Below are 14,319 nucleotides of genomic sequence, written 5' to 3' on the forward strand. Positions count from 1 at the left end.
TGCACGTCTCGTAACTATAGATGAATGCTGGGTCTTGCACGATCAGGAGACCAAAGAAATGAGCAAAAAATGGAAACACCCCTCCCAAAAAGGCTAAGGTGCATAAATCTGTAGAGAAAGTCATGCTGTACGTTTTTTTTTTTTTGGACTGTCATGGCGTAATCCTAACCGATTACCTTCCAAAGAGTCAGATCATCACCAGTGTTACCATGCACCCTTCTGTACAAATTGCGAGATGTGGTGAAAGAAAAACCCCGTGGTATCATCAGCAAAGACATCAGTCTACTAGCCAACAATCCACAAGCACATGCTGCCAAGGCATCCGCTGTGAAAGCCGAAATGGCTACGAAATTTTGCCCCATCCGCCCTGTGCACCTGATCTTGCACTCAGAGGCTTCTTCCTCTTTCCCTGAGACGAAGAAGCCAGGTCGGCGTGCGATTGGAACAGTGGTTCTCGAGGCAATAGCAGGACTTCTGCAATGATAGGTTTTGGAATGTCAAGAAACGCTGGCAGAAATGTGTGGCTCTGCAGGTCGAGAAGTTCAACATATCAAAATTAACTTTATATAACACCACATTGTAACTATTGTGCCCGTCAAAATAAACCCCCTCTCTTAGGGAAAATTTTCTGTGTTCATAGTGACCACTAAAACTTTGCGATAGCCCTCGTATAAATCTCATAAATTCAGACGCAATTTCACGAATAACGTTCGACTTCAGAAATGTATCTAACCACGGAAAGTTCTCAGTTCTATATACAACACAGAAGAACGCGTCAGTAACATGTCCGCATAATGATAGCCAATTGTTGTGTGTGTGTCATAGTAGTAGTGGTAGTAGTGGTAGTAGTAGTAGTGGTAGTAGTAGTAGTGGTAGTAGTAGTATTAGTAGTAACAGCAACAGCAGCAGTAGTAGTATTTTTTGTCTCGTTTCAGTCTTTTTCAATCCCAATATTTCTTTTTGCCTCTATCTCTCGCTTCTTTCTCTCTTTTAATTATCATTTCTCTCCTTTCTCTGATATCTAGCCAGTATTTTCACATGAAAGGATGATTTTAAATGAAGGTGGCAATTTTAATTTTAAAATTCCATATTTCAATAGCGCAATAGAAAATAGGACTTCTTGCCTCCGAGCATAGTCAACGCGAGATCGCAGTAAATAGAACGAAAAGAAATAACGGTATAAACGAAATAAAAATTTTAATCTTTCCACTGTTTACCCGTGTGTCTTGCTATGGTATAAATGCGTCTCCCCCTCCCCATCTCTCTCTGTTTGTGTGTGTGTGTGTATGTGTGTATGTGTGTGTGTGTGTGTACTTGAACCAGGCTTCCTTAGCTGGAGCCTGCAAACGGAAATGAATCCTTGAGACCTAAGCGCTCTTTATTCAATTATGTTTTTTCTTCATCGACGTCGCACAACGACAGAAAGAGAATCGTCTGGCTTCTCACCTCACCTAAGACTTGATTTCCTCTCTCCCCTGACACACCACCCTCCTCCCTTTGTGGCCCCATTCCATCCCCACGAAGCCTCCTTCAGCAAAATCTATTTCCTTGTTATTCGTTCTAATGACAAAGGCAGGCCGATATTTCCATCTTGCACCTTCTCCAAAACTTGGGATGGAACAGAACACGTTTTCAATGCGTTTCTCATGTGATTTCATATTAAATAAGAAAATTAACGAGAAAGAAGTTGGATCTTATTTCCGCATCAAGGCGACTGGTGGAAATTAATGCCTCGGGCAGAAGATTTCTTGAGCGTTTGAGGCATTGTGCAGTTCCTAACTGACGGTGTTGATGTGTACACATACTTGATCCTTTCAAAACCCTTCAGCACCCTAGGTAGGAGTTCCAAAGGTTTCACATTCAAGAACACCACGATTTCCACCAGGTGTGTGCTAAAAAAAAAAGAATCCGGGTGGTCGTTTTAAGATACGTTCCACTATCCACAATAAACCCCCTCCTCCGCCATAAAAACACACACGCACATACATCGAAATTCATAACATAAATACGCTACCTTTGTTAGAAAAATTCCGGGGCTGTTTTAATACCTGTGACATAGGTACACCGAAGTTTTTCCCTTTTATTTTCTTCAAAGCCGTAGTAGATTGCACGACATAGTAGTCGGTGAGTATCGGAAAATATAGTTGTGTTAAGCATGCTTCAGATTATAATTTCTTGTTGTGACTAAAACCACACCAAGGGAACCTCACAGTATTTGAAGTTTGCATTAACCATATTTTCGATGAATGGTGTACTTCTTAGGAAATTTAAATATGGAAGTTATGCTAGCAAATGCGTGAGAAACAACAGGGAACGAGCAAAGAGAAACCTCAAAAATGAAAAACTCAATATGCTGACCAAGGCAGTAATTTATTTTATTAAAAACATAAACTAAACGTAACGTTTCAACCTTCTAGCAAGGTCTTCTTCAGACTCTGCACCAAGTACAAATGTAACAAGATACAAAAACAGGGCATTATATATACACAAACATTACTCCCTCTAGACTATTAGAAAGTTGTTCTGGAACTTTCTAGCAGGTGGCTTACCCTTGTCAACTGTACTTTCACCTAAAAGGCTAAACATATTTACTTCCATATAGAATGTGGTTGGACTTTTTATCTCACGCTCTTTTCCTTCATTTTTCTTCCTTCTCCTCTCCTCTTTCTCTCTTGTCCTTTTCACTCTTTCTAACACCTTCTTCCATTATTTGTTTAACTTCAGTCCCCCATTCCAGTTCATTGTGTCTTCGGAAATAGAAACTATGTTTCTTGGTTCTATCTGAAGAGAAACGAACGGACTACTCTCAGGTTTAGCATCGACTTCAAGGCCCAGAAAAAAAGGTGATTTTTCATCAACTTCCTAGCCCTATTTATAACCCTCACATTTAAAGTAAAATGAGGCAAATACAAATGGAGGTTCAAGGAGGGGGAAAATAACGAGGTTTATACGCAGTTTCAAAATCGGGCATTGAAAGTAACTAGAAAATCCCCTCACATGGGGTCATGTAAATACGACACTTTTCTGCGTCTTTAGATGTATAAATTCCGAAGAATGCTGCTTGGTGCTGTAAAAGTAAATACAGGATTCGGCATTAGGGGGCAATGAAAAGTTCCAACTGGAGTTTCAGCCATTGTTTATAATTTTTCTCTATTAATAATTCAATATTTCTTTCTTTCACAGGGGTAGCTACTAGCTCTTACAGTTCTCAACAAGGATCAACCCATTATTCACAAACGATCTCCACAACAAGAGATAAGACCTTATCAGAAGGTTTGTATGAGTATTCTTGCTTGCCTAAAATTGTAGCCGTGTCATTTTTTTTTCAGGTTTCTTGGACGTGTTTTCTTCTAGCACACACATTTAAAAGCTTTAAATTAAATATCAATAGTTCATAAGATATTTTAATTTTAACTCTTCACGCTCTATCGGTTGTTGGCTTCCGAGTACACAGCGCCATTTATTCATTCCTTGTCCTCTTGGGTTGTACGTTTATAGATCAATTGAACGCAGCCTCGTGCAGAGTATAGTTTCTGATTAGATAGGAAATACAATATCAATTGTTGTGACACGCTCACACGACCTAAGAAGTCAAGATAACAATAGCTTTCTTTCTTGTTTGTGAATACTTCCGGGCAAAAATTTCACCTTCAAATCTGCCATTGGTGCATTTCATGTTATGCGTTGCTTCCATGGATAGTAAAACAAATTGAAGGCATTTATTACCTAAAAGAGAAACAAATGCACGTTCTAATGTTAATTGTTACTTGGAAAAGTTTTTCCTGGTTCGCGATGGTCTCTAGAACACGTGATAATTTATGAATGGAAAAAATTCCCTCATGTTGACTACCAGAATAAATTGTTAACACAGCATGGTCAGCTAAACAGTGTAAATATATGGAATATTAGTCATTAAAATTATTACACTGAAGCACAAAGGGTAATCTGTACTAGGTGAATGCATCGTTTGATTCCCCTCCCATATCCAGACCATGTTTCTTCTGTTATCAATAGTTTACGAAGCTAAGGTCTGAAACTTAATTCTGCTGATCAAGGTTCAAGATAGTATATTTTCACGAAAAAATGTAAATTAGCAAAATTTAAGATTAGTGAACAGCAATCGGTGTAACATCAATTTCTGAATAATTATTATGATGGAGCACATACTGCAATACTGTGGCACAAATATTGCAAATATTAATCGATTAATGAGATAAAAAGTACGTATTTGCGTAGGAACATGCAAATAACACCACAAAATACCAATTGCAGACAAACCACATATTTCGGACTATATCAAACCAGGGATTATACTTTTACGGACGCACAATACTATCAAGCAAATGAGTTTTCAAATTCTTCCGAAAAGAAAATATATATTATTTCCAAATACGACGTGTTGAGAGATGAAGGTGATGTTTTCTTTCTTTGTTTATTGTTTCACTACAACCTAGATAATAGCAACAACTGAATCCAGTGATTTAATAAATGTTTCAAACTAGGTTGTGACTATATTTCAACATTAGTCCTACTCACATAGATAACACAAATTATAATAATACACGAAAATACACTCTTCTCGTTCAACGTTCTGCTTATCACATTTAATGTAATTGATGTGTTTATAGTCGCGCATGGAAAGGTAGAACAGCGAATCAATCTTAACAATTTACCTGTTGTTGTCAAACAATTAAATCACCCTCTCCCTACTGAATCCGTCCATTCGCTATTCTGCGGGGCACAGGTTTCAAGATATATATGAGTGTATATGTTGCATTATGTCTTCGTAGTAGGTCCGAACAGAGCATTACAGGTTCACGGACCTTCTAGTAACTTCTCCCCTTACAATCCCATTCTTCATTTGAAAATTTCTATTCCTATGAATATACAGTTTCAAGAAATATGATGATTTATTTAATATCTCTGAAACAGGAGTTAATAGAATGTACAAATTCTGGATAAAAAATGTACCATACAAACGATGTTAAAATAAATAAGTTAATCGATTCATCCCTGACACACTACGAATTTGCCCCTGTGAAGATTGATGCATCCCTCTGAAACCAGGAAATTTAAGATTTTACTGCATTTATCTCCCAGCGTAGAGCTGTCTCTGACATTCAATGCTTCAAGTCCTAGCCAACCAAACTGCCCATGAACGATTTCTGCAGTAATTAATTTAAAAACAAAACAAGGGAAAATTACTTGTAAAATGCAATAGGTCACTTCTGATGTTTTTAGTTGCTAAGACATTAATTATATAGAGATATAAGATAAATGCACTTACCTCTTGACCTTCTGGTGTCCCACCTGCTAGTTTTCATCGCCTGCAAAAAATGGTATGATGACATGTTAATACCGTGCGTTCATTTCGATCTGCAGCCGAGAGATCGGGAGAAGCGTGGCGGGCGGCGCTGACGGAGATGCCGACATTTGCGGCCTGTAATGCCCGCTTATTTTTATAGACATATGCAGACATTTATATAAATATTGCAAAACGATCACTAACCTGTGTTATAACACGCAAAAGTTCTTCTGTAATTCATCCAAGTTCTGCTCTTATATACACAAAAAAATACGCTTTAGAAACGATGTTAAGAGCCACAGATAATAAAACATTTTAATCATAGTTTTGACCAGTAACGTCCTGCTTAAGTTTATATCCTTGAAAGAGTTTTGTGCCGATGGGGATCGTTTGGAGGTTTTGAATGTGCAACACTGTATCAAGATTATGCTGTAGAAGAAACCGTTAAAAGTCAATAGTGTTCGTGAGCTTCCTTGCAATCCGAAATCTCCGAGCTCGAGTTTTTTGTTCCTTCGCGACTAGATGAAGACAGAGTTGTAAATATAGTGGCGAGCAATGTAAACCAAGAGCGTGTTAATTTCGTACTGTGCGCAAGAGTGTTATTCTTGGTTACTTGCAGTTACTTGTTTGTGTTATTGTAGTGTGTATGTGTTGACGTGTCAGTGAGACGATTGGAATGCCAGCCGCAAGATTCACGTTAGAACAAAGATTTTTTTATGTATGACACGTACCTACGTGAAAACAAACTCGTGTCGAGACGTGTGTAGGTAATTTGTACAGAAATTCCCATGCGTTTCAACTCCACACAGAGATACGGTTAGACATCTTGTCCTTAAATTACGAGAAACTGTATCGTTAAATTTTAAAACACCTAAGCAAAAACGACGGATTCTAACCGAAGCAAAACTCGATGATATTGGTGCAGCGTTAGAACGTTCTCCAAACAAACCTCTACGCCGTGTTTCACAAGAGGTGGGCGTGTCAAAATCATCGGCACATACAGTCACTAAGCTACTAAAATTAAAACCATACTCTTTTAACACAGGTTAGTGCTCGTTTTGCAATATTTATATAAATGTCTGCATACATCAAAATTAAAAACCAAAACATAATTTATGCACCAACCGTTAAAAATCTAGGCCTTACTTTTGATCCCAAATTTTCCTGGGCAGGACATATCTCAGCGCAATGCACAAAAGCACTAACAATAATGAGATCACTCTACAGGAGGAGAGACTTTTTCACTAGAGAAACTAAATTATATCTAATCGAAACTCTAATATATCCTATTTTCGATTACTGTGATGTGGTGTACGGCACGAATTTACAACGTAAAATATCGAACAGAATACAAAAAATACAGAATTCTTGCATTCGTTACGTTCTCTCGATCAGGAGAAATCAGCACATCCTACCCTTGCTCAATACATACAAAATCCTTAACATGTCTAGGCGACGCCTACTGCATCAGTGTTCTACAATATATAAGGTATTAAAATTGCAAACACCTATCTCCACGAGAAACTGACATTTAGAAATTCCATACATCCATACAATACTGGAGGTCGGCGAAAAATAGACATTCCCCGTCACTCTGCTGTCAGTTTCGAAGGCTCATTCTCCCTCTGGTCTGCAAAGGTTTGGAATGCTCTTCCCGATTATGTTTCTTTTGCTACAACACCCCAAAACTTCAAAGAACAAGTCGTATTATTTTTATTGCAAAGACAACAATTGAGCATTAGCTCGTACGGCTAAGCAACAGGAATCAAGTAAAGTAAAAGCATGTATTTTGCAAACACTTATCTGACACAACGAATATTTCAACCTGTGTGCATGCTATTTTAGTATCGATCTGGAAATTGCGTATGTACACGTGTGTATGTGTGTGTATGTGTGTGTGTGTGTGTGTGTGTTAATGTATCTGTCATTGTATTCTCTTATAATTTTATTATTTTTCATTTATGTCGTATTCATTCATGTTATGTTATTTGATTTCAGTATTATTCAGTATTATAAATGTATGTATTGTAACTTTTATTCACCAGAGTTAGGTGGTAGAGCAGCCCAAGGCTGAATCTCGCTCTGTAGTAAATAAAAAGACTTTTCAATTCAATTCAATTCAATATGTCCATAAAAATAAGCGGGCATTTCAGGCCGCAAATGTCGGCATCTCCGTCAGTGCCGCCCGCCACGCTTCTCCCGATCTCTCGGCTGCAGATCGAAATGAACGCACGGTAATTGTTAATTGAACAAGAAATTGGTAGTATTTATTACAGTCTATAGAAAAGCTGTTGTGTGTGTCCCGACTTTATACCATACATATTAACAATATACTAGACTAGTCGCACGTACATGCAGCGGAAAGACATATTAAACTTTTTTCTCATCTGCTGGCAGTTCATGTTGTTTCTTTATCGTGCGTGGTCTTTTAGTAATGATTAACTGACATTCATTGGCTGCTCAACTCATATGCATATTACGTATTATGTCGAACGTTAATGCAATTTTATATTTTATAATTTTCATGTTCATTGCTTTATAAATGCGTATTTCCTTTACAATCCAAGTATTCCTTTCGACGTGCGTATTTTCTTATTTTTATTCAATTCAAAATCATTATTTTCATGCTTTTGAAAACCTGTTCTATCCACTTTATAAAGCTGATTTGTCTGCAATAATACGAGCCAACGTTCAACACTTTTACATTTATTTCTTTGTCATCTTTATTCAGTTTCATCATTGCAGACACTCTATCACTGTAAATAATGCGATCAAAAAATGACAAGCGATTCTCGAGATTACAAGTCAAAGCCAATCGTAATAACCCCCATTTTCCTAATAAGTAGTATTAATGAAAGTTTCCCAAATTATAAGACTAATTAAATACCCATTATTCTTTCGATGCACGAATTTTTTAATTAACGAAGCATTTTTTTAAAACTTTGACAAAAAGACTATCTTTCAGAATAAACGTCTACCTTTCTTCTTTCTCTCAGATTACAAACGAGAGTCTCCGACGCCAGCGTCTGCAAGCAGCAGGCCCCCATCCACCTCATCTGTCGCTTCCGGCTGGGGTGGGGACGTCGGATCAGCCCCGGCATATCAAAGGAGAGGCTCTCTGCAGCTGTGGCAGTTTTTGGTCGCTTTGTTGGACGACCCGGCCAACGCTTCATGCATATCGTGGACTGGGCGGGGGATGGAGTTCAAGCTGATTGAACCGGAAGAGGTGAGGAGAAAATCTTGTTGTGGTTATTTTTTAAAAAACTTATGTGTGACATGTTACTTTGTAGGGCAGAGTGGTGTTTCACAATCTGGGGCCCGCGGCTGCATCTCTGGAGGCCTGCAGCTAACCTCTATTGTGGAATGATCGGTGAAGCAATGCTCGCCTCGTTATACACCCGTTTTCGAATCCAGGTGGATTCGATCCCAGATAAGGCATTGAATTAGGTGTGATAGCTTCGCAAGCCCTTTGATCATTGTCATTATTCATTTGCATCATAGCGGTTTGCATATGACAGCTCTGCTTCCTACTATTATGGCGAGAGCATAAGCGTTTATTTAAGAATGAAATCACTTACTAATTTTTAAAAATCTCAAATCTCTAATATTCTGATTCATTAATGTTAGCATTAGTGTTAACTTGGCCCAGATGAACGAAAAGACAAAAAAGAATTTCTTTCGTGTTTTGTGGCGTTCCCTTTGGTTGTTGTGTTGTCATTGCTCACCACTTTGGTTCAGACCTCCCTAGCAAATAGAACAAACACAAATAAATGCTCATGCTTTCTCAGAGACTTGAATTGATATTCTTTGACTTCTCGACATCTTCTGCTGGTCATTAGTGAGAGGATGCGCAATCAGATAAGGTAAAAAAAGTTATTACCTCTCGGTATGCACAAGTCGAGTTTCAAATCTTGTATTCAAACGTAGCGCAATCCAAACTTTGATGGCTTGTAACATGAAAACCGTAAGAGATATTTACATCGGGTTTTCTTTTCCGCATTATAAAACCTCATCCATTTAGTTATTTTTCAATTCTTAACAGTATTAGTTTACTCCACACAGAAAATTCTATAAATTAATAAATGGCGAAAATCAGCATTTTTTTCTTGCTACAAAATAAACTTTAAAAGGGACATACATATATATTTTGGAAAAAATAACTTTTTTATATACGGTATTGGATTAATAATAATAATAATAACGGTTTATGTGAGATTCCTTTTAAACAAGCCGACCTCCGTGGCGGAGTGGTTATTACAGCGCGCTAAACGACGCCAAGGGTCCCGGGTTCGAATCCAGGCCTGGGTATGGGTGTTCTTTGTGAGTGTCCCTTCATCAGTGTCAATAAAGCATCGTTTATCCTCCTCCTCGTTGCAATTAGCCAAAAAAGCAACGCTAAATAACAAAAGTCAAATCAAAATCAAATCTTTTACTTTTACTTTTAATCCTTACTTTAATATGTTAATTTCAAAAGGGTCTACATCAAAATTTTAAAATTAAAAAATCCAACACCTAAATACATGTGATATAACGTGTGGTTTGATTTATTTCACATTTGGGACCGCACCTGTGATTCGTCATATTCGGTACGTTAGCATTTGAATAAAGGAAACTTGAAGGGCTGTTAACGGCATATTGATCGGAGAAGTTTCTCTGCTTAACCTTTTGGGAGATTCGGGCTGATAGCGGTTTTGCGTTGCGGTTGAGGTGCTCCGTCCTTCTCTTGCAAAACTCCTTCACAATCTGAGAGATCAACTTGGTGCATCAATCCCTCCCACAGCAATGAGCTTCATATTGAGAAAAATGGAGATGGATAGAGGGAAGAGTTCAAAGTTGCTCATACATTCAATTCCGTTGACCAGCAGAATTTTCAGAGTTTGTGCTGTTTCGAACAACACGAATATCACATAAACATCCAAAACTGCCTTTTAATGTGTGTTTTCTACCTTTTTCAAATCACTTTTATTTAGGTCGGTTTGGGATTCACTGGCACCATCGTCGGAAAATAGTGCCAAGTGAGTCGTCCTATGTATGGAGCGGTTTTCTGAGATTCTGATACTTCGATCCACTTCCACATAACATTCAATCATTTTTCCACTTTCAAAGCTGGTGTTTTCATCATTTTGTACCCTTCCCTATAATTCAGAGTAATTGCCAGAGGAAGATTCCACTCCCCCTTTTATTTTATTCATAAATAAAATAACAGCGACGCTAAATAACAAAAATCAAACACATCAAAATAACAATTAACATTTTAAAACTTTCATTACTACTTTTGATAACCACTAATCAATAGAAATCAACTAAACAATAAAGCAATAAGGAGTATTAAGTAACTGTATTGTATAGTGTGTCCGAGAAAAAATATACCAATAAAGAATTTAAATAACTCAACAATCGTTAACGACAGAAATATCAAATAACGTTTATTTGGAAGAGAAAATCATAGATTTTTTTTAACCAAAGAACAAGAAAAAAATTCACCTTAGTAGATCGCAATGTGTGCTCCTTTGGTGGCGCGACAAACATCAAGACGGTACTCAACCTCCATCCAAGTGTTCTTCAACATTTAATGAGTGACGGAGCCACATGCATCGATAATTCTTTCACGGAGATCATTGAGGTCTTGCACAGGTGTTTGGTAAACCATAGTCTTCACATAACCCCAAAGGTAAAAGTCCGAAGCAATCAAGTCTGGTGACTGTGGTGGCCATTTGATGGGTCCACCCCTCCCAATCCAATTACCAGCGAAATTGTTATTAAGGAAGTTAGTAACACAACGGGCATAATGTGGGGGGGGGGGGCATCCTGCTGAAACATGAACCCATGAGGTATACGAGGTACAGCATACTGTTGCAACATTTGCAGGTAACTTGCACCTGTAACTGTAGCTTCCTCAAAGAAAAAGGGCCCAATTAAACGACACCACACATTCAACTTGGGACTATCGCGTTCATGTTCAACAACTGCATGGGGATTCTGCTCACCCCATATTCTACAGTTATGCCTATGCACTTTTCCGAAAATGTGGAAGGTAGCCTCATCTGAAAATGTTACGCGTGTCAGGAATTCATTGTCATCATCAATGCGTGATAGCACTTCACTAGCATAATCAAACCTAGCGGGTTTATCACTGCACTTTAGTTTCTGAACTAGCTGAAACTTGTAGGCTCTAAGCCTTAACCTTTTATGTACGATATCATGCACAGTAGAACGTGGAATTTGAAGTTGAGAACTAGCACGTCTCACAGATTTCTTCTCTGGAAAGCTTCGTGAACTGCAACCACTTTATCCTCGCTCACACGCTTCCGACCACTACCTTTCTTCCTCAACAAAGACCCTGTTTCCAGCAACTGTTTATACCATTTAACAATGTAATGACGTTCTGGTGCTTCCTGTCCATATTGTTGCCGGAATCTTCTTTGTACCGTTACAGGAGACTTCAATTCTGCAAACCAAAAGCAGCACTCAACTTTCTGACGAATAGTAAACGGGGCCATTGTACAGACTACTCACGAACAAAGCCGCGCATGCGCTTAATTATGTCACGATTTTTTCCCCTTCTGGTGGTAAAAAAATTCCTTTCTTCCCTCTTCCAAATAAACGTTATTTGACATTTCTGTCGTTAACGATTGTTGAGTTATTTAAATTCTTTATTGGTATATTTTTTTATCGGACACACTGTATTATTGTAAATGTAGTATAGCGTTTTGTGGATTATTACAACTTGTTTTATAAGTATCTGACGACATATAAATGAGGCAATGGAATGGTGACATCTATTTTCACATAGTGACTCCCCAAAATAAGTTTCTGGAGGTCACTACATCACTTGAAAACCTTCAATGAGAACAAGGGTCAAGTAACACCTTGTATGTTGTCATTCTCTTTTTACCTCTGCCAAGTATAAATTTCTCCATCGCATATTCTGAATTTGTTAAAAAAATTTTAAAAAAAATAATAGATTGGCGCCCTAGACTTTAGCCCCCTAGCCTACCCCTTACTACGATCCTGCAATCGGCTCGCGTAATATTATGAACAAAATAATGGCAAAATCTAAGAAAATGTTAACTTTAGCTGAAATCTATTTGTTTGATTTTAAAGATGGTGCCAAATTTTCATATTTTATCCGTAAAATGTTTATATCTATCTTTCTTAGTTTGGAAATATCAAGCGGGCAAAGATGGATAGTAAGTGGAAATAATTGTGAACGTCTGTTAAACTTATGATATACGAGTATAATACGTATTAAAATAAGATAAACTACTCAAGAGGACCCTTTAATTGTTTCATTTTCACAGGTTTGTATATCGTATAGTCACGGACACTTTTGGGTTGTAAAGATCCTATTGACTCTCAATTTAGGGTCGTTACAACCCAGAAGTGTCCGTGGCTGTACAACTTATAGATCCAGATTTATTAGCGTTTGAAAATGTTAGTACTTTCCGCGTCACACACACATTCAGTCAAAAAGGTTCTGTTTTTACAACCAAAGTTTAAGGTAATGGGGCACACCTTGTCATTATGATTGTGCCCTATGTCTTGACTCCAACAACATGGAGTAGAGTCAACTGCTTACTGGAACCATAATATAAACCTGAATGAAACGCCTCGAATTGATACCTACGATCGGCTAAACAGTTCAATTACATCAAATTTCACTACTTATTTATAAACTCAAATAGTTCTACAATCATTCTAAAGACAAGAGGTCACTGAACAGTCTTGGGGACATGACCGCTGGCACCAAACGACAAAACAGCTAACATCTGCATCGCTGTTGAATCCGGCATAACAACGAACCTGCTCTGCAATTTTACTCTTCAAAACAATGGGATGACCAATAATACATGACCAGTACAGATACAATTTCCACGCGTTGACAGATGCAGCTTTTAAACCATTCATTACGCTCGTTCTGCCAGTTTGGGGTCGAAGTTAATTGCATTGCGAATTTAGGTGTTATTTCCACTATCCATAAATGACTTCAAACTGTGATGTTTTTGGCCAATTAATAAAATAGCCTGAGGAGAGGGAACGCACAGATTGGCTTTGCATTTTAAACGCGCCGCCAGTAAATACGGGCGAAGATTTCACCATAAATATGCGAAACACGCAGTGAATAGTAAAGTATACGTTTTGATTGTTTGGTGAATTATCCAACCGCATGCAAATCGGATTAACGATATGTTACACGCAGGCGTAGTTTTTTTCGATACAGGCGAACAAACTGGAGTGAAGAATTTACATAGCAAATGGAATACAAAACAACCTGCATAATGATTTCTGCCATTCAATGTAACTGTACTGCAGTGACGACGATACCATGTTTGGGGATCCCGTACAAAACTGAATTAAGGTTCCTATATAAATCGAGCGTCATAACTTCCCTTTATAATTTCCATTGTCTCTAATGACAATTTGACGATTAGAACGACTCCATTAACATGCAGAAATTAATAAATCAAATTAAATAATAATGATAACGATATGGTTAAATATGTAAAGAATGCTATAAAAAGTAGTGGAGTAGAAATCTCAAAATAGCCTGTTGGTATTTTCAGCATTATGAAATAAAACAGCAAATATTGCATGTATTTGTATTATGTTAATTGTGGTAAAAAAATATACTGCTGGACAAAAAAACCGGACACCTTTATATTTGACATCTGAATTGCAATTACTTATGAATTACGCTCTCAGTTAAGTATTGAAAAATTGAACATTCATTATTGAACATTTTCCATAGTTTTTCCGTTTATTATTTATCTATTTATTTATTTATTTACTCGTATTTACTTATTTGGAACACCTAGTAGGCTCAAAATTAATTTCATGCAATTTTGTTTTAATTTATTGATTTTCAATTCCTGTTGATGTTATTTTGTTTAATGCCTAGAGAGGCATGACTTTTTGTTTATAGTAACAGATATTATTGACGTTGTCATTGCTGGTATTTTTCTTGCAAATGTATTGTAAGTTTGCTAGCTTGAAAATGAGACGTAAACAGGTAG

General features: G+C 37.5%; 1 protein-coding gene across 1 annotated transcript in view; it reads left to right on the forward strand.

Annotated features, from left to right (window-relative positions):
- Positions 1-14,319, forward strand: part of LOC145985354 (uncharacterized) — a 43,192-nt gene that overhangs the window by 22,884 nt on the left and 5,989 nt on the right. Inside the window, exons 2-3 of the mRNA XM_083119268.1 lie at positions 3,184-3,273; positions 8,302-8,531. Of these exons, the coding sequence (XP_082975394.1) occupies positions 3,184-3,273; positions 8,302-8,531 (320 nt within the window). The remainder of the gene's footprint in view (positions 1-3,183; positions 3,274-8,301; positions 8,532-14,319) is intronic.

Source organism: Lepisma saccharinum, chromosome 1 (genome assembly GCF_977018435.1).
Source record: "Lepisma saccharinum chromosome 1, izLepSacc3.1, whole genome shotgun sequence".
In the NCBI taxonomy this organism is placed as follows: Eukaryota; Metazoa; Arthropoda; class Insecta; order Zygentoma; family Lepismatidae; genus Lepisma; species Lepisma saccharinum.